The sequence below is a fragment of the Neopelma chrysocephalum genome, unplaced genomic scaffold, assembly GCF_003984885.1.
Source record: "Neopelma chrysocephalum unplaced genomic scaffold, ASM398488v2 Primary Assembly neopelma1_23, whole genome shotgun sequence".
Classification (NCBI taxonomy): Eukaryota; Metazoa; Chordata; class Aves; order Passeriformes; family Pipridae; genus Neopelma; species Neopelma chrysocephalum.
The window spans coordinates 7,034,022-7,059,732 of NW_020897691.1; the positions used below are offsets into that span (position 1 = coordinate 7,034,022).

The 25,711-nt window shown below is 41.7% G+C and overlaps 1 protein-coding gene across 1 annotated transcript in view; it reads right to left on the reverse strand.

Annotated features, from left to right (window-relative positions):
- PGBD5 (piggyBac transposable element derived 5) overlaps window positions 1–25,711 on the reverse strand; it is a 69,787-nt gene that overhangs the window by 28,096 nt on the left and 15,980 nt on the right. The window contains exons 2-3 of the mRNA XM_027685669.1: window positions 9,513–9,940; window positions 1,383–1,517 (exon numbers count right to left, since the gene is read on the reverse strand). Coding sequence (XP_027541470.1) covers window positions 1,383–1,517; window positions 9,513–9,940 — 563 coding nt within the window. The remainder of the gene's footprint in view (window positions 1–1,382; window positions 1,518–9,512; window positions 9,941–25,711) is intronic.

Consider the following 25,711-nt stretch of genomic DNA (forward strand, 5'->3'; position numbering starts at 1 on the left):
GCATGCGTATCTAATTCATTAAGGGAGCAGGAGAATTAGGGTGGTGCTGAGCATCTATTCTGTCTGATTTTGCATTCCAATAATTTACTCTCTCAATAGACAGGATGGGAGGTGCAACATAATTATAGCTCAGAATCTGAAATGTCTGGCATGTCTGAAAGCTCACTAGTTTGGTGGCAGTTGGCTGGGGGGCGCATGGTAAGAGAGATGAGCAAACTTTGTGCTCCCTATACCCAATATGCTTCAGTAATAAACTGTGTGTGGGACTAGTGGAGTTCTCCTTGGGGATCAAAAACACTGCCTCTATATAGAAAATGACTTTCCAAGAGCCTTGAGAGCAGAAACTTTAAAGGATGCTTCACAAGGTGAGTCCATTTTGTATCAGACAAAACAGCTGCTTTAAAGCATGAATGGAAGATATATGATCCTACGTTTCTTCTCAGAGTGAACAGCACTGCTGAAAATGCAAACCCCTGTTCCCAGTGAGCCTCTTTTCTTGCACTGCTACTCAAACAGTTGTAATGATTCACTGACCAAACTTTACTCTGAACAAATGTCCAACTGTAGCAAATCCACAGGCCCTGCAGTTCTGACATGCATTCAGCCTGAGCAAGCAATGTGTACGGGCTACCTGCATCTCTGAACCACCACTCTGAAATATACTTTTTTCACAAAAGCTCCTGGGAAAAAGAAGTATCAGAAAACATCTGCCCCCTGACCTCTAGGTTTCAAAATAAATGGCCAGATTTTTCAAGAGCTCTGAAAATAAATTAGCAATTGGGCAATCTGAGAATTTGAAAAGATGTTCCCACTGCTGCACAACACTAAAAATAAGCCTTTTAGCATGTCTCCCTCTCCAGCTCACATTTCACCTTGAAGTCACATCAGATTTTATTTCTTTGATCAAGAAGTAGATGTGTGAAAAGATACGTAATAGGAACCCCCATTAATATGTTTCTCACAGAAAAATTGACATCTTGATACCATATTGATTTAGTTTACTGGACACCACTGGCTATTGCAGATGCAGTGTTATAGAGAGGGAAGCTGACTCATTAAAAATTACAGAAGTCACAGTACCTAGTCATTTAGATAAACTTGGGATGTACAAACACACAGACCTTTTAACTGCATTTCAATTTAATTAGCTTAGGGCTGGCAGCCAGATGGACAGTACTAGAGACAGACACTCTCAGTTAAATCATATAGCAAACAGAGCATCAGAAACATGTCATCACTGTCCATTGGATGAGAGTCAGAGACTGGTTGATTTCAGACTGTAGCCCCCGGCAACGAAGAGAAGTGACTGTTACCTTTGGTCCTGCAATACATTTAAGGGCCTGCTGGAACTGAATCAAGACATTTGAAGAGGTAAAACCCACCTGGCAGATGAAACCAGTGGATGAGCACTGCCGAACCCAGAGACTGAATTTCCTCTTTTTCCTCTTGCGCAGCTCCCTCTCTGTGCAGGTAGCAATGAAAACAGGATCCTCATCAATGAGGGGCTCATGTAATACCTGCAATTGACAAGAAAAGAGATCGGAAAAAAACAGAAGAATACACGACTGCAGAAAAAAAAAGGTGCTTTAACTTCTTTCAAGGAAATACAACCCTTGCACCGTGCTTGTGCACATCACCCCATACAAAGAAGCAAACCCACTTTTATTCCATGCTACCACCCAACAACAACCAAAGCCTAGCCAAGCACACTCCATTGTGGATAGCTGCTCTACAAGTGGTTTGCAAACACTGCAAGGCATGGCTCTCACTTCTTACTATCAGCTACAGTTCAACATCCCTCCAAAATGATGCAAGGGATGGGGCAAGGAGAATGGATTGTTAACAGCATCCTTCTCCAAGTTTCATCATAAGCTTCATCTTGTTTGGCAAAATGTCTTCCACCCAAACATCCCCTAAAATATATTGTAAAGTACACTCCTTGCTTACAGTAAAGGAAAATACACATCAAAGAGAGGGAGAAGTTAAGGGAGAAAAAGATATTTTCTGCTGCCACTTAAGGAGGTGGTGCTGTCCTGGTGGCAGCAGCTTCAGGAAAGTCTCTCTTCCCTCAGGAGCTGAAAAATTTGACAAAAGGAGACAAAGATAAAGCACCAGAAGCAGGAATAGAAAAAGACAAGGCAGACTGGAGCAAGTAGCAATCTGCATTCTGCATCCAGATGATATAAGTGGTTCCCTGATCCTTCTAACTGTTTTGTAACACGTCATTAATTCAGTAGCAAAACTGTTAGGTTTTACACTGTGGAACTCACCTATAGAAAATTACTAGTACCTCCTTGCAGCTCCTCACAGCTGTTCATAACATACACATACCTCACTTCACAGCATGCGAGTTGTCTAGCAAGTCGCTTTTGAAAAGGCAAAGGCTTGCAAACTGTTGAAAAATCTCAGCTGATGAATGCTGACCAAATTCAGACATCTACATCTAAATCAGAGCAAGTAACTTCAGGCTCCCCTCCTAATACATGAAGGGAAAGCAGTCCCAGCAGGCCATAGTTCATACCCTTGTAAAGGGGTGTAAATTAAGTCAGATGGGTTATATATACCTAAAGGAGCCCATTCTTTTCCAGTGACCATCCCTCCAGGAGACAGGTTCAGAGGCTCTCACCCCCAGACCAATCCTTTCCATGCCTGCATGTGCGCTGCTTTCGTGCGCATCTGTGCACAGTGGCGGAAATGAGAACAAAGCTGCATTAAACCTGTGAAATGCTTTTAGGAGAGATGTGAAGGGTAAGCAGTTAAGCACCAGCGATGAGCAGCTGCTGGCCTCCTGAATACAAGATGTTTGTTGAACATCACTGTCAACCCAAAACAGGCACCCGTGCCCTGCCCACGAAGTGATGGTTGCACACTGTCATTTATATGCACTGCACTTCTTAACGACTCATAAAACATTCACAGGACCATCTGAAAGCACTCTTGTGAAATGTTCAAATTATACACCAAAACGCAGATGTGAAAAAGGAGAGCTGCACACAAAGCTATTTGTTTTCATAGCTGCAGCTGCCCCGTTTCCCCACTGGAGCCAAATCTTTTTCCTCTCTCAAGGTCCACACTTAACACAGCCCTTCCCTTCTAAAGGCCACCTGGGGCATTTCCCACTTCCACCTCAGAGGATTCTGACGGCATTTTGCAAATATTAAACATGCCTTCATCTGCATTTTTGCCTTTCTGCCTCTCTGGTGCAGAGAGAGGGAGCACATCCCTTGGGATGGAGTCAGATACACAGTTAAGAATTTCTCACTTCTGGAAATGCCTTCTACCTGCCAGATCCCACTGAGTGGTGTTCCACTAATCTCCCCTGCTGTAGGATGGAGAGTAGCATAAAGAAAAGGCTGTATAAGCATCACTTTAGGATATCTTTTACCCTCTGTCTAGCTTCTCTCCCTCCACTGCACCACAGCATCAACCCTCTTCACAGCAGCTCTACTGCATCCTGCTTACCCTTTACAGTCTTTCTGCCTTCTATGACACAGTAAGGCCTGTCAGCCTTAAATTTAGAAAGCAAATCTGAATTTTTAAAACCTCTCCTCATCTTCTTCTTCTCCTTGCCCATGCTCAGCCTTGCCTTTCTCTAGGACCCAGAGCTTCTCCTCCTCTGTTTCCCTGTACTGAACGTTAAAGTCATTTCTCCATAAGAAGACTAATGCTCCACCGAAGTCCCTACTGCATGGCTGTGAAGAGGGAACAAAAATGTAAACAGAGTAGGGTAAGATTTGCTGTTGCTGCAAAGAAGGAATGTGGACAGGCAAGGAAAATGAAATGAAAACCCTGAAGCTTGCTCTTCCTGCTTCCGTTAAAGAGGGTGGGGAGACAAGTGTTGTCACCCCTCCATACGCAACCACTGCTTCAACAGCTGTAAAGAACTTTGCAAGCAGAGCACTCTGTGGGCTGTGCCTGCTGGTGGAACAGCTGATCCCCATCTTGTTTTCAAAGGGAGTCGTTTGTTCCTTCTGGCACTGACATGGTTTTATTATGACAAAAGTTAGCCCTGTTGCCACTGGCCAGTACTATTAGTTTGTTCACCCTCCTGCATTCTCAGTCTCCTTGCTCCTCCTGTAATCTCAAATCCATCTATTTGCCAAATTCCCATGCAAAGTGATATTTGCTCCTTCCCTATTCCCCTTTCTTGCTGAAATATACACTTTTACAGGAGTGAGCTTACTGCCCCTATGGCATATTCTTTCCTGCTTCTCATCTTGATAAAAATCTACATTCAGGCTTAATTGACTCCTACACATATTCCTGGCTGCCTCTTCACCATCTTTGACTCACTCCCCAAGCCCTCCCCTCTTCCTGACTTCCTCTGATGCCAGAAAATCTTGTGGATTTCTTCATACAAATCATCCCCATTTTCTTCTCTCAAATTCCCAGTTCTGTTTAGGTCTTAGAAGCTCCTCATCCAGTTGCTTTGCTTCCCCACAGCTATCACACTGGGGTTTTAATTTTTTTCCTCTGCTTTATGGTCATCCTCATCCCTGCTAGATCTACTTGCTAAACTTTCACTCTTTGTTTTCCCCTTAATATGTGACAGAGAGGCAAGACTCCAAGATGGCACTCCAGCAATTGCTCCACCTCGCAACATCTTTCATTCACAGAACAAAACAGATAGCCACTGTCAGGAGTGCTTTTCTTCTCCATTTTAGATAATTTCCAACTCTCTTGCCATGCCAAAGTTCCACCCATCTTGCTCTCACCACAGCCCAAACAGGCTTGTAGACAAAGCCCCAGGACCACTAAGCCTTGTACTTGGAATTCCTGGACTCCTTTTACTTAGATAATGAACCAACATGTCCTTGAGATAGCTCATCTTCCCCTTAGCTCCATGGCCATCCACAGCACAGGCAGTCTCTTCAGCCTGTCTCCTGGAGAAACTGCCTCAACTTGCCTTGTCTCTGGCTTTTGGTGGGTACCATCCAGTTGAAAACAGAGTCCTCTGGGTAACTGCACCTGTATGCACAGTCAGTCACTGCTTCTGCAATAATAGCTTGCGCTTCTACTTCTTTGCTCCAAAGCTCCTCCTGTCTAAACTAAATTCTCTTGCTGGTATCTGACATCTCTGCTTGCACATCTACTTATCAGTTCTGATTTCATTATGCTACATTTGAGAGTATCTCCCTCCCTTAAGAACCCCCTTACTATCTCCTTTTTTGGTCATTGCTGACATCCCTCTCTTCCTGCTGCAGATCTCACTGGCCAGTGAATCTGAATGTCACTCTTTACCTCCTACTCTTGCAAAGTCTTCTCAGCCAGGCGATGCCTATATTTTCCATTCTTTCTGAGTAAGAGCTCTAAAATGTTACTCATATTAGAGTAACAACTCACCCACCCAGCCAACTTTACATCCAAGCCCACAACCACCCTGCAACAGTTTTAGTTTCGGCCTCCAGCTAAAGCAATGCTGCCCTACAGACTTCTGCTGGAAAGCCATTTTCCTACGCCATCACTCTGACCACATCATTTTTCTTTAATTCTCTCTGACAGTTCTCCTCTGATATATCACAAAGATTCTTTCTCTTCTCACTTTCAAAGTCTTGATTGACCTATCCACATTTTATGGATCCTCTTTGCCCTCATTCAAAGGTTAACTCCCATCTTCAGTGGAGCCATGATTACATGCTCCTCTGCCCATTTGTTCAGTTTTCAATCAACGCTTTTAAAAAACAAAAACTCAGTTTTTACAGCACTCCATTACCATTAGGTAATTTAAAAATAGCAATAAATTTTCATCATTTTCTGTTGCCAAACTCTCCCTAAAATCTGGCTTCACCAAAGGATCAACTGGCCAAGAGCTACAGAACATCAGAAATTTACCTTCCCGTTCAATATTCTTATTGCTCCTCAGTCTGTCTTTCTGTTGCTCCACATCTTGTGCCTGGCCGGCGTTCTCTGAATATTTATGTATCTGTCATACTCACAAAAGCCCTAAGACAGAACGGTCCTGGTTTGGAATCAGCACCCTCAACTCCTACAGAATCATTTTGAAAACAGCAAATCTGAAATATAGAGGTAGGACGTGAGGAGGATCTTATCATTTGGAAATGCTCAGTGCCAAATGAACTTTTATTCGTGAGGACACAAAAGCAAGTTGATCAGCCTGTTTTTTCCCCTCTATGTTTTCAAAGAAGCTGTCATCCAATCTGTGAGCTTGTTTGGAAGAAATATGTTGAAATTGCTGTACCCTATGATACCACCAAGAGTGAAACACAAACAGGCTGCCTAGTAATCAGCCAAAGTTTAGCACCATGCCCTTGGAGCAAGAGGTTCAGTTCACCTCTCTTTCACTCCAGCTAGAGACAGGAACTTAAGCCCAGTGTTTCCAGCTGACATTTCACTGGGCAGATGCAAAACTGTTTGGTTCCAAGAAACCAAAGAGAAGGTACTTTGGAAGGATAGGGAAGGAGAGAGTACCTGGAACTGTGCTCCTGACCCCTTCCACACCAGTCAGGGGCAGTCAAAGACAGAAATCCTGTCTAGTTGCATCCTGGTGTCAAGCATGTAAATACTCAGCAGGCACAGAAGGATATTTGAGCAGCGATGTTATTTTCCCTGAACTCCTCTGGTTTCTGGAATTCAGTGTATATCCTTGGCAGGCGAGTCCCCTTGAATTTGGTGCAGTATACCTCCTGAGTTCAGGCAGGGCATCTTCCCTGCCTTCAGGCTTGCAGACAGCAGCAGCACAGCTACCAAGCTAAGCAGCAAAGAAACAACACTGACTACAGGAACCAACCCAAAACTCCACCTCTTTTTGCTCAGGTAGAGACAGCACTTATTTATACAGAAGATGTTGAGGAAGGATAAGATGCAGAGAATATTCCTGTCATTTTTTATCCAATCTAGGTCAGAACACCATTTTTTAACTTCCGAAACTGAAGCTAGCACTGCTGATACACAATTATAATGTTCTGGGCTTTCAATTCTTTCATAAGCTGGAGTGTAATTATTCCCTTTTGTTTGCTCAGTATATTTAGCAAAATAATTATAATTCACTAGATTGTTTTCTTTGTTTTGGTATATTGGCATAGTTCTCTCTCTCCCTGTTTCTTTTCATAGCAACAGTGGTGTTATTTTTACAGGCACATTTTGGGGAGGAGGGGAGGGGCCACAGATGAGAAAAAAAACCCGTAAGCATTTTCTGACAGAAATTCCACTTGAAGAATCTTTTCTAGCTCTCCAAAAAGAAAAGATCAAATCTATAGAAGAAACAACTGTGAAGGCAGATGTTGCACTGACTGAATGCAGATTGTCTCTGCTCTGTCCATAGGGGTGAGCTAAACATGGTATCTTCCTAACTTCTGTGAGTCCACACTGCCAGAGGAAGAAGGTCAGTAACAAGTCCACCTACAAGCCCAAACAGCCCTGCTGCATTCAACAGCAAGGAACACGAGCCATTTCGCTGCTTGATGCTGCCTACAAGATGGTAGCATAAAGCTTGAACACAAGCCACCCAGGTACCAAAAGTTTCATGTTTAAGATACAAGTGTACTTTAAGCAACAATTCCATTTTGAACTTGGGATTTCAGGTATCTCTGATTACAGAAACCTAGGCTCCTCTTTCCAAACTGCTTTCAGAGGCAGCACATCCTAAAGCCCATCTAAATGGCTCTTTCCCCTCATCTTTTCCATTTGTTTCTGTGCAACTGCATTATTATTTTTAATTATTTCTATTATTTCTCACTGGACCTGACATTCTGGGTTTTATGTTTACAGCAGTCTGCTAATCTGCACTCAAGACAATTTGCAGGGAGAGGTCTTTCCTGCTGTTCTAAGCAGATGGGGTCCTCATCTCTTGAGACAGGTAGTGTGCAGCCCTGATTGATGGCACTCAGGAGGATATTACACAGAAGGCCCCTTTCAGGAGGAGGCCTGGAACATCCCCCAGTAGGCTACTGGAGGTACACTAGGGTATTTTTAACAACAGATTCAAAACCTTATTCTTTCTCACAGGGTTATTTTTGAAGCTGTATTTTAGTGCTTTTTGTTCCACTCAATACCACTGAAACATGCTGCATAGAATTCACTGACATAATCACTGACATGGGAGCAGAGAAGTGGAAGAAGGAAGAGAACTGGCTGTCTCTACTTCTTCCCCCATATTTTTTTAAGTAGTATCTCCTTACGAAGCTCAGGACAAACATACATTTTGCTTGTGGAGATTTAGATATTTGCCACTGCAAACAGGATGCTGTGATTTTGTCAATTCAGTTCTCAAACCTTGCTCAGGACGGGGAATGGGAGAAAGGATATACATGCAAATCAAATTTATCCTTTAATGGATTTTCACTCACAATATGTCCCACAGCACACCATTATAAGCATTTGCATTAGACACAGTGATCACATTTCTGAAGCCTTTATCTTCTGCCCACTGAAGTCAGCAGCCATAAAGATTAGATTTCATACCTTAATGAGAGCTCAGTCCCAACAATACCATGTCTCTCACTGTCTCTTTTGTCTTAATGGAAATGTACCTTGCTGGCATGGCTTAGTGAGAACAGCCGCTCCTCCCCTCTCTATCTTAACAGCTTTTTAGGCAGCTGTGTTCTCATGAGTTATACAGGTATGATTTTTATTGTCTATAAAATAAGCTGTAATCACTCCCCATTTATTTTAGGCACACGTTAATGGATGTGATGCATCTATGGCTTCATTAATTTTGTGCAGTGGGCAAAAATGCGATGCTTCAGAAGGGAAACAGGAAGAAAAAGAGGACTATGGGCACAACACCCTTTCCAAATGTCTAAGTGAAATATTTATATTCTGAAAACAGAGAGTTGATTGAGAAGTTATTTCAAGCAGTAATATATTTCATGCTTGTTCCGTTTTCTTTCCAGACTTCTGAACACGACCAGTAGCAACAGCTCCAAAAGCAGATCACTTATACTGGAACAAAGTTTAAATAGTGTATGATGAATATTAAGAAAAGATTTTTGCCTCTCCCTCTGCTTATCTTCCCTTTCCCCAGTTGTGAGGAGGTAGCTCTGCTACTGGAACATACAGCAAGCACCTTCTGCTAAGGTCAGGGACAGTCATTCCTTGCAAACTCAGCTCCTCCATCCAATCCTCAGCCTGTAGCAGGAGCAGCTACCAGCTTTCCTTCCAGCCCGGCTGCATCAGCTCTGCCCTTTCCACTCTCCCTCATAGGCAAAGCCTGCACCCTCCCATCCTCAGGATAGCAAAACGTAGTGGCACCAGCCTCATTGAGAAGTCTCCAGGCATGTTTAGGCCACTAAAGCAAACACCTCCAGCTCAGAGAGCACTATTCCCACTGAAACATGCCTGGTGCATGCACTGCAGCGCTGCAGTCAGACACCGATGAGCACTTGCATAGGACAGTGCTGCTTTCTCTCTTGTTTCATGGCAGCACCACAGCATGGCTTCACATTGTGAAGCCCCAGCTCTTCTTCAGGCAGTGGTGCTCTGCACTATCCATCATAGAGAGACAACCAAGAGCGCACAGATTGGATGTTCCCTGCCAATAGGTTAACTCTTACCTGGGCTTGTGAAGGTCTAAAAGCAGAGTCAAAGCCATTCTGCAGAGAGTCCAGAAAAGGCTGGATTTTGTAGAGGCCATGCGTTGTCTGGCTCGAGCGGAAGGCCACAATGTGGAAGTATTTCAGGATCTTCTCAAACCGTGATTGCGTCATGATAAGTGCAATGCTCTTGTTGCTGTAGAAGCCACTGCTCCAGATACTGAGAACAGACTCACAGTGGTGGATGCTGGTTGATATCATGTAGCCTAAGAAGGCCTTCATTTCTGTCAAGGTGACGTCAATCCAGGCATCGTCACTACCAAACCTCTCCTGGTACTTCTTGGCGTACATGTTGGTTTGGACCACCATATTCTTTAGTACATTGTCAGGGACAAAGAGCTGAAAGAAGTCCATGGCACTGGCAGTCAGGGGCATTTTTCGTGTTGGACCTAGGATAAAAGCAAGAAGGGAATATAGGCACACTCCTCATCACCACAAGGCATGTCTAACACCAGAAATTCAAAGCATGATTAAGTTTCCTAGAGCAGGAAAACAAGGCCAAAGTGATGGCAAGTATTCACTGTCTGACAGACTTCATCAGGAAACTTCCCCCCATATTCTGTGTCTTCCTCCTATATGATACAACACACTCCAAAAAGTTTCTTCCTCTGCTCTGCACACTCATTAGTTTGTAGCATGCAGGCCTTTTGGGCAGCATGCATTTAATTTCTCCACTTATACACTCTCTGCACCTTTTATCCTCAGCAGCTTTTTTCGTATAGTCTTTTATTTGTCCATACCCTTGTCGAAGCAGTGCCTTCCTCAAAATGTCCCAGAAGGACAGTGCCTGAGTCCTCCAGAGAGAGTGCTGCCCTCATCCCAGATGACGTGATTCCTAGGCACTAGAACCTGATCTCACCTTTTCTCTTGCAGCTCTAATCCCTGCCAAGTTCATTTTCATTAATTCTGTGACTCAAATCTGCCTCTGCTCCACACAGAGTCACACTGGTCATGTCTAAGTGTTTCTGAGTTTTGTGTCTCTGCCACGACCCTGGAACCTTATCCTGCACTCTGATACTCCCACGAGAGCACATTACCAGAACAAGTCATAGCTACCATGTGGCTAGTGTCGCTGTCCCATGTCACAGGGAATATTTTTAGCAGTACAATGCATATATACCGTGGTCCTCTTCCTCCCATAATGTAATAAGCCTTGCAGTCCCACACTATCATTACTCTAGCTTTTCACTGATCTTGCACATTCTCTGCCAGTTTCAACTATTCCATAAGAGGAGGGGTAAAAAAAAAAAGGGGGAGGCTCTAAGGATTGGCAGCACTGTATCAGCGTAACAAGGTTAGCCAGTCAGACACCAGATTACATTAAACCAAATTAGGAACATTGAGCCTGCAATACCAGGGACACAGACACCAGTCCTTACAGCCCTCTCTCCTCTAATCCCTTCCATAAGCTAACTAAGCTCCATTTTAAAAGTGGTAGTTTATGCTTCCACCTCATGGCAGTGTCTTAGTCACCAGGTAAGGGCAGGGGACATTCTCTATTCTCCTAGAGAAGCAGTGAAAACCAATACACCTGAGAAGAGCATCACAGACAAACCCAATGGACAGGGGAGCAATTAAGAGTAGTTCCACCTCCCTGTGAAAAATAGTGACATGCGTATAATCCCAAACCAAAAGTTGGACCAATAAATACTGCACCTTAGTTCAGTAGCCTTCAGCCTTGAGACAGTCAAACACCTTCCTGATCAAAAGCAGGAGGCACACAGCTTCTCACTTAAAGTTCTGCCTAACAAGAGCGAGTCTTCCTTGCACTGCATGGCTGCTTGGATCTCAGCATCAGCTCTCCCCATGGATCAGAGCATGGGATTTGCCCTTCTACAATCTGGCTCTCCAAAGACCCACTACCATGTCAGTCAGGTCTCATTCTCCAGTACCCCTGTGTCTCAGCTCACATTCTTAGCTACAGTAACAACTATAGCTTGTAGAAATTTTCCTGAAACTTCAGAAATACTGTGGTTGCACTTGCTCTTAAGCCTTAATGTTTGGGGGCACTCTCATGAACTCAAGCTATTAGAAGGACGGAAAGATAGCATCAAGACATTGAAAGAGTAAACCTTCAGATTGCAAAGAATGCCAAAAAAGCAAACAAAAGTGGATTTTTTTTTACAAGCTGTAAAAAATGGTGAAAAAATATCTATTTAAAGATTACTTTCCAATTTTAATTAGTGAGATTGAGAAAATGGAAGTGAAACACTTCGGCTGAAAGCACGTTCCTCTACATAGTAAGACCAGAGTAAAGAGCTCAACGTAAACCATGTTTCAGTAAGAACAGAGAAGAAAATTTCAGTTTAAATGATAGAAGGTTTTCATTAACAAGTGAAAACTATGAGGCTAGAGTAGATATACTAACTTAACCTGAACTGCTAGTGCAATAATAAGGCCTCTTAACAAGAAGTTCTCTTATTCTGATAAGGAGATTTATATTCCGCTAGCACCCACTTGAGTGTTATAGCTGACATAAAATGCTCTACAAATGATTCTGTATGAACAACTTATAGCACCTCACTTCCTTCTCTCCACAACTTAATCAGGTTTTTATATTCTACAGTAGTAATGGCTTTCTGATAACAACACAAAGCACAGAGTGTATTCCTAGTTATGGAATCTTGAGTAGCTATTGAATTCAACTCCAGTGCTCAGGCAACTTTCCACGTAGAGCACAGAGATAGTTTTTAAATTCCTGCCTTCAGAAGCAGAAGCTGGGAGTGGGGGTAACATTTTAAATCTTGTCTACAGCAAACAGGAATTCATAAAGCATTAAGTCTTATGAAGTGAAATATGCTGGTCTTGAGACACGTGGATATGGACAATAGGTACATGCTGGACTCCATCTTTAGGGAGACAACAGCAGTCAGAAGCACAAAAAAGTAGTTTGGTGTAGTTAAATTTTCAGTAGCTGAGTTAAATTTTCAGTAGCTGAACAAGTTTATAAGTGAGTATGGAAAACTGCCAGGTATACTGGATAGGACTATCCTTTCTTACCCAGCAATCCTGCTCCAGCCACACAGAACCTGCTACCTTCTCTGCTTCCTGAAATAAATATCCAGGCTTTGTGTCCCACTGGTCATGCAGAAACCACACAGATCTAAAAAAGCAAGCTGAATCACTTTCTGACTCAAACATCAATCTAATTGTTGATTAAATAAAATTATGAAAGTCCCTGTATAATCTCATTGTCTTAAAAAACAGACTTCATTGGCAATGTGAGTACAACTGATTCATAATTTACTGATATGCAATATAACAAGAATGACACCAAATTTCAGTAGGAAAAGAACTGAATTTTAACATGAATTGGGTTATGCATAGTTAATGACCAGCCTAAAATAAATTATTTAAATATGACTTTCTTTCTAAGTACACAAATATATCCCATATAGAGAGCCAGCTATCTGCACAAGAAACTTAAATAGCAAATTCACACTTTTTAAGGATTTTTACATCGACTTAAATGACACTTACCCAGAAAATACTGACATGAAAAGAGTTCAGTGTTCCATACATGCACTGTTTACTTTTCAAAGCTTTACTCAGTCAAATGAAAGAGTGGCTTTGCCTAGTTGTCTATTCTCAGAATAATTATACAATTACGACTGTACATAAAATTCAGATTTTTCTCTCTCCTCTGCCATAAAGGGTGTGCATGGAGAATATATTTACTTACATAGGGTTTTTTGCTCTAAAAGCCAATCAGGGTTTTCAATACAAGTTATAGAATCAGAGTGAAAAAGCACTCTTGGAATGTCCAAACATGCAGCTAGACCCAGTATTCTGTGCACACTCAGGACAGGGTCAGAGCTCCACTGAATAACCTCTGACTGGGCAGCACACACGGCAGCACTACCACTTTGGGCTTGCTTTATGTGACCTTGTAGAACATGGAAAATAACAAACAATTTCTGTTACGATACAGCGTACAAACTCAAGCTCTTCTTCCTTCTCATCCTGTCTGCCAGCAAAAAATTGCATGTGCAATCCGCAGCAACCAGCTTGCAAGTCATTACTGCTACTGTGACTAGTTGGTTCCATCTTCTATTTTGTACTCGAAATGTCTCCTACAGGGCCACAGCTATTTCAAATTGTAAGAATAGACTCAAAATAAATGAAAAAAACTAAACAGGAAAAGCTATTTGTGTTTCCATATTGGAGGTATGACTGTGAAGCAGAGGTTGGCACCTCACCCTCAGGCTGTGTGCATTGCAGAGCTCATTTTGGTTCAACTCAGCTCAGGGCAAACTGCAGCATCCTTGCTGAGTCCGATGCCCAGCAAGAGAGCAGGCTGCATGCTCAACTTCTCAGCAAACAAAGACATTGAGGAAAACCAGCAAGATTTAAGAAAAAGTTCAGGCGAAACTTCTGTATGACGATCCTTCAGGCAGCCCCTCCATGTCCTCCTACAATCTCTGCTTTCTCTCTTGAGTGGGTCCCCACCAATCACATTCTTCCCCCCACTTCAATCCCACCACTGTTTCTAGTCTTCCTCACTGAGCAACACGTTACAAAAAAAATAAGAACTCCAAGTGAACTAACTGCTTTTTTCTTACTTAGCTGGTTTGCAGAACTAAGTAATTTGAGTGCATTTTTAAGAAGTTCATGTATCCTTTTTCACTTTTTTTGTTCTGATTACCAACCTGTAATTTAGTAGCTCAGAGTTCACAGACTCAGAATAAAGGATGGATAAAAGATGGAAAGCTATCAATGCTTACAACATAGCACATAATTCTTAAGGAGGTCAAGAGCATTGCCATTTTGGGCAAGATAAATCAGATTTGTAAGAAGATAACACAGTGAAAGAAAATTCTCCTTTTGCTCTGTTGTGCAAAAAACTGTTCTTACTCAAAATGTAATGGAGGTTCATGATAAAATACCCCATTACGTTGATAGGTCCAGGTATTACCTTACATATGATAATCCAAACTGCATGGCTTGGAAACAAACCTTGTGCAGAGCTAATCAGGGCTGACTTTGAAATTATTGTAACTTCATTTGCAACTTGGCAAACCCTAATACTCCCAAATCAGGCACAGGAATGGGTAGAAGCATCAGTTTGAGAATCTAAAAGTAATTTTATTACCTTCTTTGAGGAAAAAATCTAAAAATTTATAGTCCCCCACGAGGATAGCACATTTAAGTATATTAAACACAGATACCTACCTAAGAAAAATTGATGCAGAAATTGTTATTTTTGGCCATAGCGAAGTACTTTCTCTTCCAACATATGGCACAGATTTCAAAGACCAAGGCTTGAAAAGCCACTTAATTTCTCCTTCCTAAGTCCAGATAATTAGAGATTGTTTTATATTCCTGAGAAGTTACCTTTGCAAAAGTACAATAGGATTTTTGGGTCTTATTTAGAGAGCATTAAAAAGTGCTGACAGAAGACTTCTGTCAGAAAATACACATTCATCAAAAAAATCATGATGTCTTCATGGAAAGCGTTGATTGATGAAATATGACAGAGTTAAAACAACTTATCATCTTTTTCAATGTGTAGAGAGGAATACAAAGAGCTAAAAAAATAGCAACAAAATCAAAAACTATGTTCTAATATTTGCCAAGTGAGATTTTTCAGAATTTCTGCTCACACTAAGTTTCCTCACGTAAGCTTTGGAAGCACCGGAGTTTATCTGACTTTCCAGAATATCAGTTTTTATAAGCTCTATTCTTAATGGCCTGGAAGAAATGTGTATCAGACCATCCTCAAACCACAGCCAGTTTGACAGCCTTATAACAAGCCTGTCAAGACAGTTTAAAGTAAGTGCATGTAACAGTTCTGAGTTTTATTCCAGCTTATTTCAGATACTTGCTACTTGCTGCCCAGTTCCTACAGGAGAGCAGTATCCAGCATATTCAGGATATTATGCTGCATGTATTTTGTTCATCTTCATTAGAAAAAGCTACAAAAGCTTCAGTGACAAGCCTGCTTTGCTAAGTCAAAGGAGTCATCCTAGTTTATACCAGCTGTGGTTCTGATCATTATTTTAGGGCAAGTAGATGTCTGCATCTGCTATTTTGGTAGATGAATCTTAGTTTCCTTTAGGACTGCCTAGCACAAAAATTCAATATAAATGATGAAAACATGATCCATACTGTGGCATTGCTTAGAGCTGAGAGCCCATCTATGAGGATGAAATAAAAAAGCCGACAACTCCCAAACAGACACTATATTGGCTTAGAAAGAAGAAACTAGACATAGTCCTTATGAAGATGGTTCCCTTCTTAGACCATAAGAGCTCTCTCTCAGCAGCCCATGCTTCTGGTTAATTTTTTACAAGGTCACCTTCCCCTGGAAACTTACTTTGCACTTTTGCATGGGCACTCAGTAGAGGCATTTCTGCTCTACATTTGGGTTCAGTTAAGTTTATTCCAAGCTATTTAGCAAAGTGTGATTTAACTGCACCCTTCCAACCTTATAAGTAAGCCTTTGACAATGCCTCCACGTCTGCACCTAATAACCGTAGTCAAAAAAATTGTTCCAAACAGCTTCTGTGAAAGGCCACTTTCTCTTCCCTCCCCGGCATTAAAAAGGATTGTTTTCCTCACAGCGTCAGCAATAAAGCGATCCACACACTGCAGTCTGACTTCTATCCATAGAGAGCATTAAGAGCTGTGTCTCAAAGCAATCCAAGGACAAATGAAAGAGGACTGAAAACTAGCACACAGCTGCTATGTGCTGACTCTGGTCAAAAGAGTCCCTGGCCTCCACAGCAGACACCGCTGAGTTAATGACAAATTAAATAGAGAACTTATTTAGTAAATCAAACAGCAAAATTTAATTTAAATGGTAAAATTTAACAAAGTATTTAGCAAACCATGGAACTTCCTGCAATTCAGCTGTATACTGAATCCAGACTGTCATCCAGCTTTCTTCAGCATTACAGCAAAACCCCTTGAGAGTCAAGTCTAAGCAGGTCAACCTGGCATAGGTCAGGGACAAATAATTTACCCAACACCAGACAACCTTCCCACTCAATGTGATGGTGACCTCCCAAGGCCTGTGGTGATAACCAAGGCACCCTGCCCATTCCTCCTTCCCCGTAGTGCTGTGTGCTAGCTGGCAGTTCAGCCCAGAAAAGGTGAAGAGCTTCCATGGGGCACCCAAGAACAAGACTGGGATGCCAAAGGTAAAGAATTTTAGGTATCAGTCAGTAGATTACCATGTGTGATAAGACACTGTTGAAAACAATTGAATTTCTGGATATTTTCAGTGGACCGGGCAGCCAGGTCTTACACCTTTCCCATTGACCCCATGTATGTTGTACCACCAACAGCATTGGTCTGAGAATGAGAACACGTGAGGCATGTTGTGGCAGTCTTCCATGGAAGTGTGGCTTGTTGTAGATTAAAGCCATGGTAAAAAAACATTTAATTAAGAAAGTATTTCTTTGTGTTTACCATCACGTTTTAAAGCTACAAAGCTTTCAAGCTGTGACAAGTACAAAGAATAAAAAGCCCACTGCAGTTAATGTTGACATCTTTAATTATATACTTAATTTCTCTGTAGAGAGAGTAGATCTTGCAACCTACCAACCACCATTATCAATAGAACCTCCCAAAACACTAGTACAAGTCTTATGGTTAAAATAATTTCAAAAAGCCAAACACCTTTAAGCAGCAAAGTCAATGCTACACCAGTACCATATTGTGTTAGTTTACATAATCCTTTTCACATTATTCATTTGGCTGTGGGACTAAATATGCTTGTCCCTCATCAGGGCGACTCCTGCTGCAGCAGCTCCCTTGACAATAGTCCACTGCACTTTCTTTTCCCACTGTAGTTTTTTATTAACATTTTACTGCACTCAACCATCAGAGCAGACTTGCTGCTCCTGGCAGACCAGATGACACTGAGCATATCTAGCAGATTAGAGACAACCATCAACGTGCTGACTTCATACATCATCTGTAATACAGCTTTTAGTAGATCACATAGCAGCTACACATCTGGCTGGAAACAGCTGTGCACATTTATGAAATAACTCTACAAAGCAGAATGGATTGTTTTATGTCAGCACAACTTCCATTACCAGCAGGGTGACCTTCATAACTAAATCCCAGAAGGCTGCTTTGGGATGGCTCCATGGGGGAGCCCCTCGCTGCACTGGCAACTCTTGCAGATGCAATCCACCATCACATCTTTCTGTCCCAGGCTCCTGGTCTGTTCTAGTGCACACTGTTCACACATGCAACTTGGTCCTTTCCAGAAATTTAAAATAAAATTCTACCTGTATAAGCATCAGCAATATTTATTGTCAGGACCCTGCCTTAAAAGGTAGGGCTTTTGTGTTTGAAGGAGGGAAAACAGCCTAGTATGTATTCCAAGCAAATCATCAGAACATTTCATTTATCTTTTGTAAATAAAAGTCAATAAGCAAATGACCCAACTAATGAGATGCTGAAAGCCTTCACATCAGCACCTGCATTTACATGCAACACACACATATGCCACTGAAACTTCCTGGTTTTGAGCAAGTCTCATGAGGAAATGTTTTTCTGCTTTGCTCAAAACTTGATTATTTAAAAAAAAAAATCAACCAAGAAATCCAGATAGTTTAGAAAAGCATTAGAGACAACCTTATCATGCAAGAACATTTATTTCAGTACAGAACCTCCTAATGATTCATTTCCATCCCAACTGAGCTCTGGTAGCTACAGTACTGATCTCTACAATTGCTTCCCAGTAGCAACAGGTTCTTCCTGGAGAAGACAGAGAGTAGTTGTCAGGGTAAGCACATAGTTCCCAAAGTGTTCGATGCTACTTCCCATGAACAGAACTAAGCATGTACTCCTGCACGCACCTGGGATAGAGTGATGAGCAGGGTGCTCTTGCTGCTGCCCTGCTAGAAGAGCTCAAAACCTAAAATCTGCCAAGGAGACGGATAACAGGAGCTGCATGGGAATAATATTCAGGCTCTTTTTCAAACCCGCTTCTTTTAGGTTGTACCAGTCTCCCGCAAATTTTACTGCTCTCTATAGGAAAGTGTGCACATGCATTTCTAAGTGAGCTTCATCTAGATGAGCTAGCCTGGAGCAAAGGAGGCTCAGCTACAACTCCCTGAAAGGAGGCTGTAGCCAGGTGGGGGTCAGCATCTTCTCACAGAAAACCAGCAATAGGATAAGAGCACATAGCCTCAACCTGTGCCAGGAGAGGTTTAGGTGGACATTAGGAAGAATTTCTTCACAGAAGGGATTAAACATTGGAATGGACTGCTCAGGGAGGTGGAGGAGTCACCATCCCCAGAGGTGTTTAAAGAAAGACTAGATGTGGCACTTAGTGCCATGGTCTAGTTGACCTAGTGGTGTTCACAGGTTGGACTCAATGATCTCAAAGGTCTTTTCCAACCTAATTGATTCTGTGATTCATGAACTGACCAGTAAGACAAGGTTTCTCTGCTGCTATCACCCCAGACTAGGAGGCAAAGGAGCTCTTGTCACTCCACAATGCATCTGCATTTACACACCTGCTTTTTTAACTTGTAATTTCCTCACTTTATATCCTCCATGTTCTTCCCCAACATGTTCAAAAACCTTAGAACAAGAAGTTACAAGCCACGTTTCTCTGCTGGTGCATTAGGCTTAGGGGCAGATGAACGTTTAAATATTTTCTTAGGACACATAAGGTGCAAGTGGAGGTCATATATGTGCAATCCTTGCTAGAGTCAGGGCTCCTTTACACATGCACAGTATCACTTTGTGTGCTTTCTGTTTTATTTTTGCCCTTTTACTCCTGCCCCTGTTGTTAGACTGCCTTTTTCCATCCTTTTTCTGCCTGCCCTTAGAAGTGACCAGTGTTACAGGCTGTCTGAACATCTCAACTCAAAATAGGCAAGCAGCCAGAAAGTTCAATAAATGACTTCTATATATCGTGTACATCAACATCCCTAATCCTCTTACCACACATGGGATACATGGCACACTCCACAGCACTTCAACTGCTTAGGCTTCCTAATAAGTCTTATAAATCTACAATTTGTCAGTTTTACGAAATCAGTGCATTTCTTCAACAACGAAGATTGGAGAAAAAAGGCAGTCACCTGTGAAAGAGATGGATTTATTACCTGTACTGCCTGTGTTAACTTCGGGGTGACACCATCGTGTTTACAAGTCACTGCACCCCCAGGGAAGGCTTTCAGAGAGTTGTATCTGCAGAGAGCGAGCCAGAAGCACAACTCAGAGCTAAATAGTGCATGAAGTCAGAGTAGGATCCTCAGTGGCACAGCACCACTCATCCTCAGCAGTCCCTCAGCAACACAGCACCGCTCCTGCACCCTCTGCCCAGCTGCTATGTGCAGCCTGCAGAACTGCTTCGCACCAGCAGCCAGCTCCCACCACAGCCCACGCCACGCCGCACAACTGCCGGGGTGCAAGTGGAGCTGGAACCAGGCCATGGAACTAGGTTTGCAAAGAAAAGCATTGTGTGCCTTCCCCCACAGCCTTACAGGCGAGATGCTTTGTTACTCTGGAGCCAAAGTCTACCTCTTCAAACACAGGGTTAGTAGGCTGTATTCTGAGATTAGGCAGGTAAAAGATTTGAGGTCACCAGACTGGTATTGCTTACTGGTAGTCATCCAGAAACCCAGATCACAGCTATACTTGGAGGTCATCTTGTCCAGGCTTCTTGGGGGTTGTCAACATGTGAAACAATAAAAGCTGAAACATTTCATCAGAATTAATTGCTGTAAGAACATATTTCAGGTTATAAAAGGAGAAAGTAGCTTCTATTTCTCATCTTGGACCTAGCAGCAACAGACATTTCACACAGCAGAGATTTTCAAAGAACTTCACAGTGTGTTGACATTAAAAAAAAAATCAAAAAATGGTTCTTGGTGATGAAATCTGGGTCATATTAAGTAGTGGAGTGGAAGACAAAGCCAATAAATCTTTCTGTTATATATAAAACAGAAACAAACATCAGTTCTTTGAATCTGCAAATATAAGCATGCACCTGCAAGGTAAATTTAAATTAGTAACATGGGAATAACTACTGCAAAGGGTGTCCTTCTGTTTGCAAAGTGCCAAGCACCTCACATTAAGGATTCCTACAGAGGCTTCTGGGCATTATCACAACAGAAATAATAGCTTCCCACTCTGTAACCACAGATTAGGACATTTATAGCTTGAGACCTCAGTGACTGGAGCTTCACATTTCCTAGCTATAGTATTTCTCTTACAGAAGCACACAGTCTTCACAGTAGGGTTCAGAACAGATCTTTGGATGACTATACCAGAGCTAGATCCTCCACAATTTGAAAATTATCTACCTGGAACAAAAGCCAATGACAATTAGAGGCCAGAGACAGCAACACAGACATGCAGAGTCAAATGCATGTTTAAGGTAAAGTTTTACTAATATAGCAATAAAGAAGTTTACAGTATGTTTTTTGCTCTGTAAATCCTGACCCCATGTCCTGCCCTGCATGCTCTTATCTACTTAAAGATTGATTTTCTAAAAAGTGAAAAGATGTAAGTTGCTGTTTTTGTATCAGAGTGGCTTATGATTTCATGATATGATGGAGTGTATTTACTCAGTGACAAGTAACTGGAAAAGTTTTCATTTAAATGAGGGCTGTGAATTTTGACTGCCACTTAGACAGAAGTGGTGCTTCCTTTCCAAACTGCCTGCCCATCAAGCTATAGAAAATATTTCCTGAGTTCAGGAACTGGAAGTGAGCCTCCATAAATGTTTCAGTCTGTGACTGATACGCTCTAATATCTCTGGTTAATCATATCATCTGGTTTTCTGGCTTATCATGTCTCAGGCTGGTACTGGAACCTATGCTCTGCTCTCCTTTGCTCCATTCTGCACATTCTCAGCCTTCACAGCTGCTTGCTGTTATCTGACCCTGACCTTCACCAGGCTCCACTTCTCTGCTGCTTTCTCCACCCTTCCTCCTGCATTTTTGAGACACTGCCATACCTCAAAGATTCCCATTCCACTGGCATTTCACTGAAGTAATGAGATGAGGTTTATGCTAGTATGAATTTTTCAAGTTTACAACTGCTGTTTCTAAGGTCACATGTTCTGAGACAAGGCATAGCTGTCAGACAGCACAGGTGGGCCAGCATTGGTTAGCAGTGTGTCCATCTGTATGATATTCAGTTTTAAGTCACAGAATAAAGATCCACACCTGTGCCCGACCAGCCTATGGCTGTTCAAAAAGAAAGATTAGATGTCCCAACTCCCTTCTGGTTCCTGTTTCACTTCTCCCCCTTGCTCCCAAGCACTGACCTGTGTGAATTAACACAGTATTGGCATCTACAGTCATACTTTCATAAACCATTCGTCCGTTAAACTCTTTCTGTCAAGGAATACCTAATTAGTAGGTAAGCACAGATCAAATGTCATAACTACTGGGGAAGGAGGTCTGCTGCTCTTCTCTCATTTTGAAGACAGTGTAACGTTACGTGAAAGTGCTGAAATTTGTATTCCCTGCCTCTATTCCTACAATCCACAGGTATGAGCATGCCACACCTACACTCTCTTCAATCATCCTCAACATAATGAAAACACTGAAAACCTTAAAGCATGGATTCAAATCTATAGGCTTAAAACCAAAACATCAGTAAGGTGACATACATACTTCTGTAAGTGATCAAAGGCAGAAATGTAATCTTCCATATAGCTCAGACGGCCAGGCCACCAAAATCAATTTAATTACACAGTAGATGTGAAACAATTCACATAGAGTCGCTCTTGCAAGTCTCCTCCTTGCCTTGGCCAGTTTCTACTGGCAAGGAAATGCCCAACATCTGTGTGCAGCACATCAGTGTTTATCCAGCACCACAACATTTTCTACGAGGAAAAGTCAATTCTCTAGATGTCTCACAGCCTCCACTTATGTAACAACTGAGGGTTATTTAAGCAAGTCACTGTTCTCACATGGCCAAATTCTTTTTCCTTTTATTGCTACTGACATCCAAGCATCTCTGTCTCTTTACCACTGTGTTTCATAGAAAGTTGAGAACTCCTTTCATGCCCTCACTAAGACAAGGCCTTAGCCAATGTTCATCCATCAGAAGCCCTGATGTCAACCTGCTTTCTGGGAGAGATCAGCGTATGCTGCTGCTCCAGTCAGGATAACAGCACTGCACCTGTTTCCAAACCTTCTTTCATTTCCTAGGTTTTTTAAGCGCTTTTTGAATATGGAATCCCCGAGGGAAGGTAGTATCCGAGAACCTCAAGTTTTCATTGCTAAGTCTCTCATTGCCTCTCTTGGCTCTGTATGTAGAAACAGTAAGGCAAATACAGAAGAAGAATATACATCTGCACAGGGAGCCTCCCACTTCCTAAGCCTTCTGGACCTAACTGATGAAGTTGCTTTTAGACAGATTTGCTCCTTTACACGGCCCTTCCAGTTCCTTGGCCACTTGTTGCTATCTTCACAAAGCTCTCATTTAAACATTTTATTCTTTTAATTTTATTTTATTCTCAAATTCACTCTTTATTTATGTTGAATGCCTCATAAACTAAAATTAAGAAAAGATACCTGCTGCATCTCATTCAACCCCATCAGTTTCTTCTATCATCTGATGCAGCTCCTTTCCTGCTTATTGTGAATGGTTCTGAATAGGTGAATTCTACCTTCCACATGAAGAATTCATTACATTCCTCCCTTAAGGGCCAGACTCTACTAAGTCTGAAATGCTATAACCTCCACTGATGTTTTATCAGGGAATAAAAAAGCCTTTGGATTATTAGCAAAGCTGGGCCTGGAGTTTTTACAACCTTGTGTGATCAAAACCCCAAGCCTGCTAGGCAAGCTAGATTCTTATTTATCTGGGGAGGAGAGAGAAGACAGAGAAAGCAGGTGAACATACTGCTTTTCATCACAGCTACATCTGGGTCTGGTAGTACCCCTGGCAGAGAGATTCAAGCCACTTTACAGAAATTATCTTTCTGAATCTGGACTGAAGCAGTCTGCCAGAGCAGGACACAAATGACCACAGTCCTGCTTGCCAGGCACTGTCTGCTTGGCCATGAGCTTTGTATCAAGATCCTTTCATAGGCTCTAGAACAGTGGTTTCCAACATGGGGTGCTGCACAAGACAATCTACTGGGGTGCTGGAAGAAAGTATTTTTTTGTATTGTTAACAAATACAAAATAAATAAATTACATTGTGTTTACTTCAACTTTATCTCATCTTGGTTTAATTTCTATTTTTGTGTATACTTTATAATGCACATAGTATATTAGTATACTAGTGTATGTATATAATCTATAAATAAATAAACACACACAGATTGGGTGAATTAGGGGTGAATGATCAAAAATGTTTGGAGAACACTGCTCTAGAGTTCTTCAGTAATTGCACTCAGAACTAAAGCAGCTTAGCAGATGCAGTTCACCCTCTCTTTAGCAGAGAGCTGAGTGTGCACTCAAAACCTATAAGCTTCAGCTGATCTACTGTAGGTTTTATACCAGTATAAAAAGGAGTCATTTCCCTTTGTCCCACTAGAAAACTGACATCTTGTAAGAACAGGGGAGTGGTTTTATCAGTCAGAAGTACTTCTGCGTTAGTATAACAGTTTTCATGTCACTATACTCTAAAGTAGTATCACAAATGCACTTACTTAGGCACATGCTTATATGCTTGTCTGGATTCAAAGAATAATGTACTATATTCACATCCCTCAACATTCACCTTTTTAATTTGCATCACTCACAAATCAAAAGGACGTGTAACAGCCTTATGTTTTTCTCTAGTGGAAACAGGTTTCCAGAGCACAAACTCATTTTGCAGTCAGCCATGCAAATTATTAATCTTAAAAGCAAAACTGAGGCTGCAATATGCATAGTGGTAGGAAAAGAGGGGAATGTCTTTTTACTACAAAAATGCTTTGTAGTCTATCCTGCAGTCCTGTTGTCCCTATTCTGGGCCTTACAACTACCACTCCATAGATTATGGCCACTCTTCGCAAACCTTGGCAAGTAAATTGAAACTCGTGTTCTTCAGGAAACAGGGATTTTTCCTTTTGATCATGGGACTTAATGTTAGTTTCTACCACTTGGACCTGATACCAAACTTTCTACTGTTATAAGGATGTAAAGCAAACAAGTTGTACTTTCAATAAACATCAAAAGGGATCTCTTCTAAGAAATTTTTGAGGCTATAGTTTGGGAGTTAATTGACAACAGTAATCTCTTCTAGGGTCTTTTCAGCTCCAGCCCACCAGAAAGCATCTGAGGTAGATATTTAACCTTAAACTATAATGATCAACTTATTCTTAGGTATCAGTGCAACCCTACACTGAAGTGCAAGTTTTTAAAGTGAGATTAAGCATACTTCTTCTGGCCAAGGGTTGCTCCAAACAAATGACTTAGTGACATAAGTATTATAATGCCAAGTGATGCAGTCTGTCAAAAAAAACAGAAAACAGACTGCAAAAGAATGGGTAGTGACAAGTATAGTAGAGAGTCCTTGAAGACATAGCAGAAGATGAGCTTAAAGACTCTGCTTAGAAAAAAACTTTTTTTTTACTTCAGTTCAAAAGCTTGCTTACTTTCTCCTCCCTCTTCTAAATTACAGACAAGGCAACTTACAATGGATGTTTTAAGCAAAACTTAAAATGTATCTGTGTGTTGTCTCCTTTCTTTAGGAAGCATTCAAGCTCCACCAGTACGCAGAACAGGTAGTTCAGCTAGTCTCAAAATGGAGAAGAAAAACAACAGCCACACCAAAACTGCTTAAACAAACATAACATTTTGTTTTCTTTATAAATATTATCACTTGGCTTTGTCCACTTCCCCCTGACTCTAGAACCAATGTGTGGGGAATAAGGGACTCCAGGCTACACTGAGCAAAGCAAGGGAAGAACCAGACACAGGAAACGCAATCTCCACTCCCATGTATAGAGGTGAGAGAGAAGGGAGAATAACCCTTAAATGCTTGCTTTAAAGAATTGGGCCCATTACTCAGTGTGTTGGCTTCTAAACTTCCACTGGTCTCTTCTACTAGGCAGCAGGAGCATAGATGTATTTACACCTTGGACCCAACAAAATGCTAACTCAAAACTCTATGCAGGGGCAGCTGACACCCATGAAGTGCAATCTTCATGCAAAAAGAAAACTGAATAATCATGGGATAACCAAACCCATAGATAAACACCACTTTTAGATCTGAACTCAAATTTTGTTGGGCTG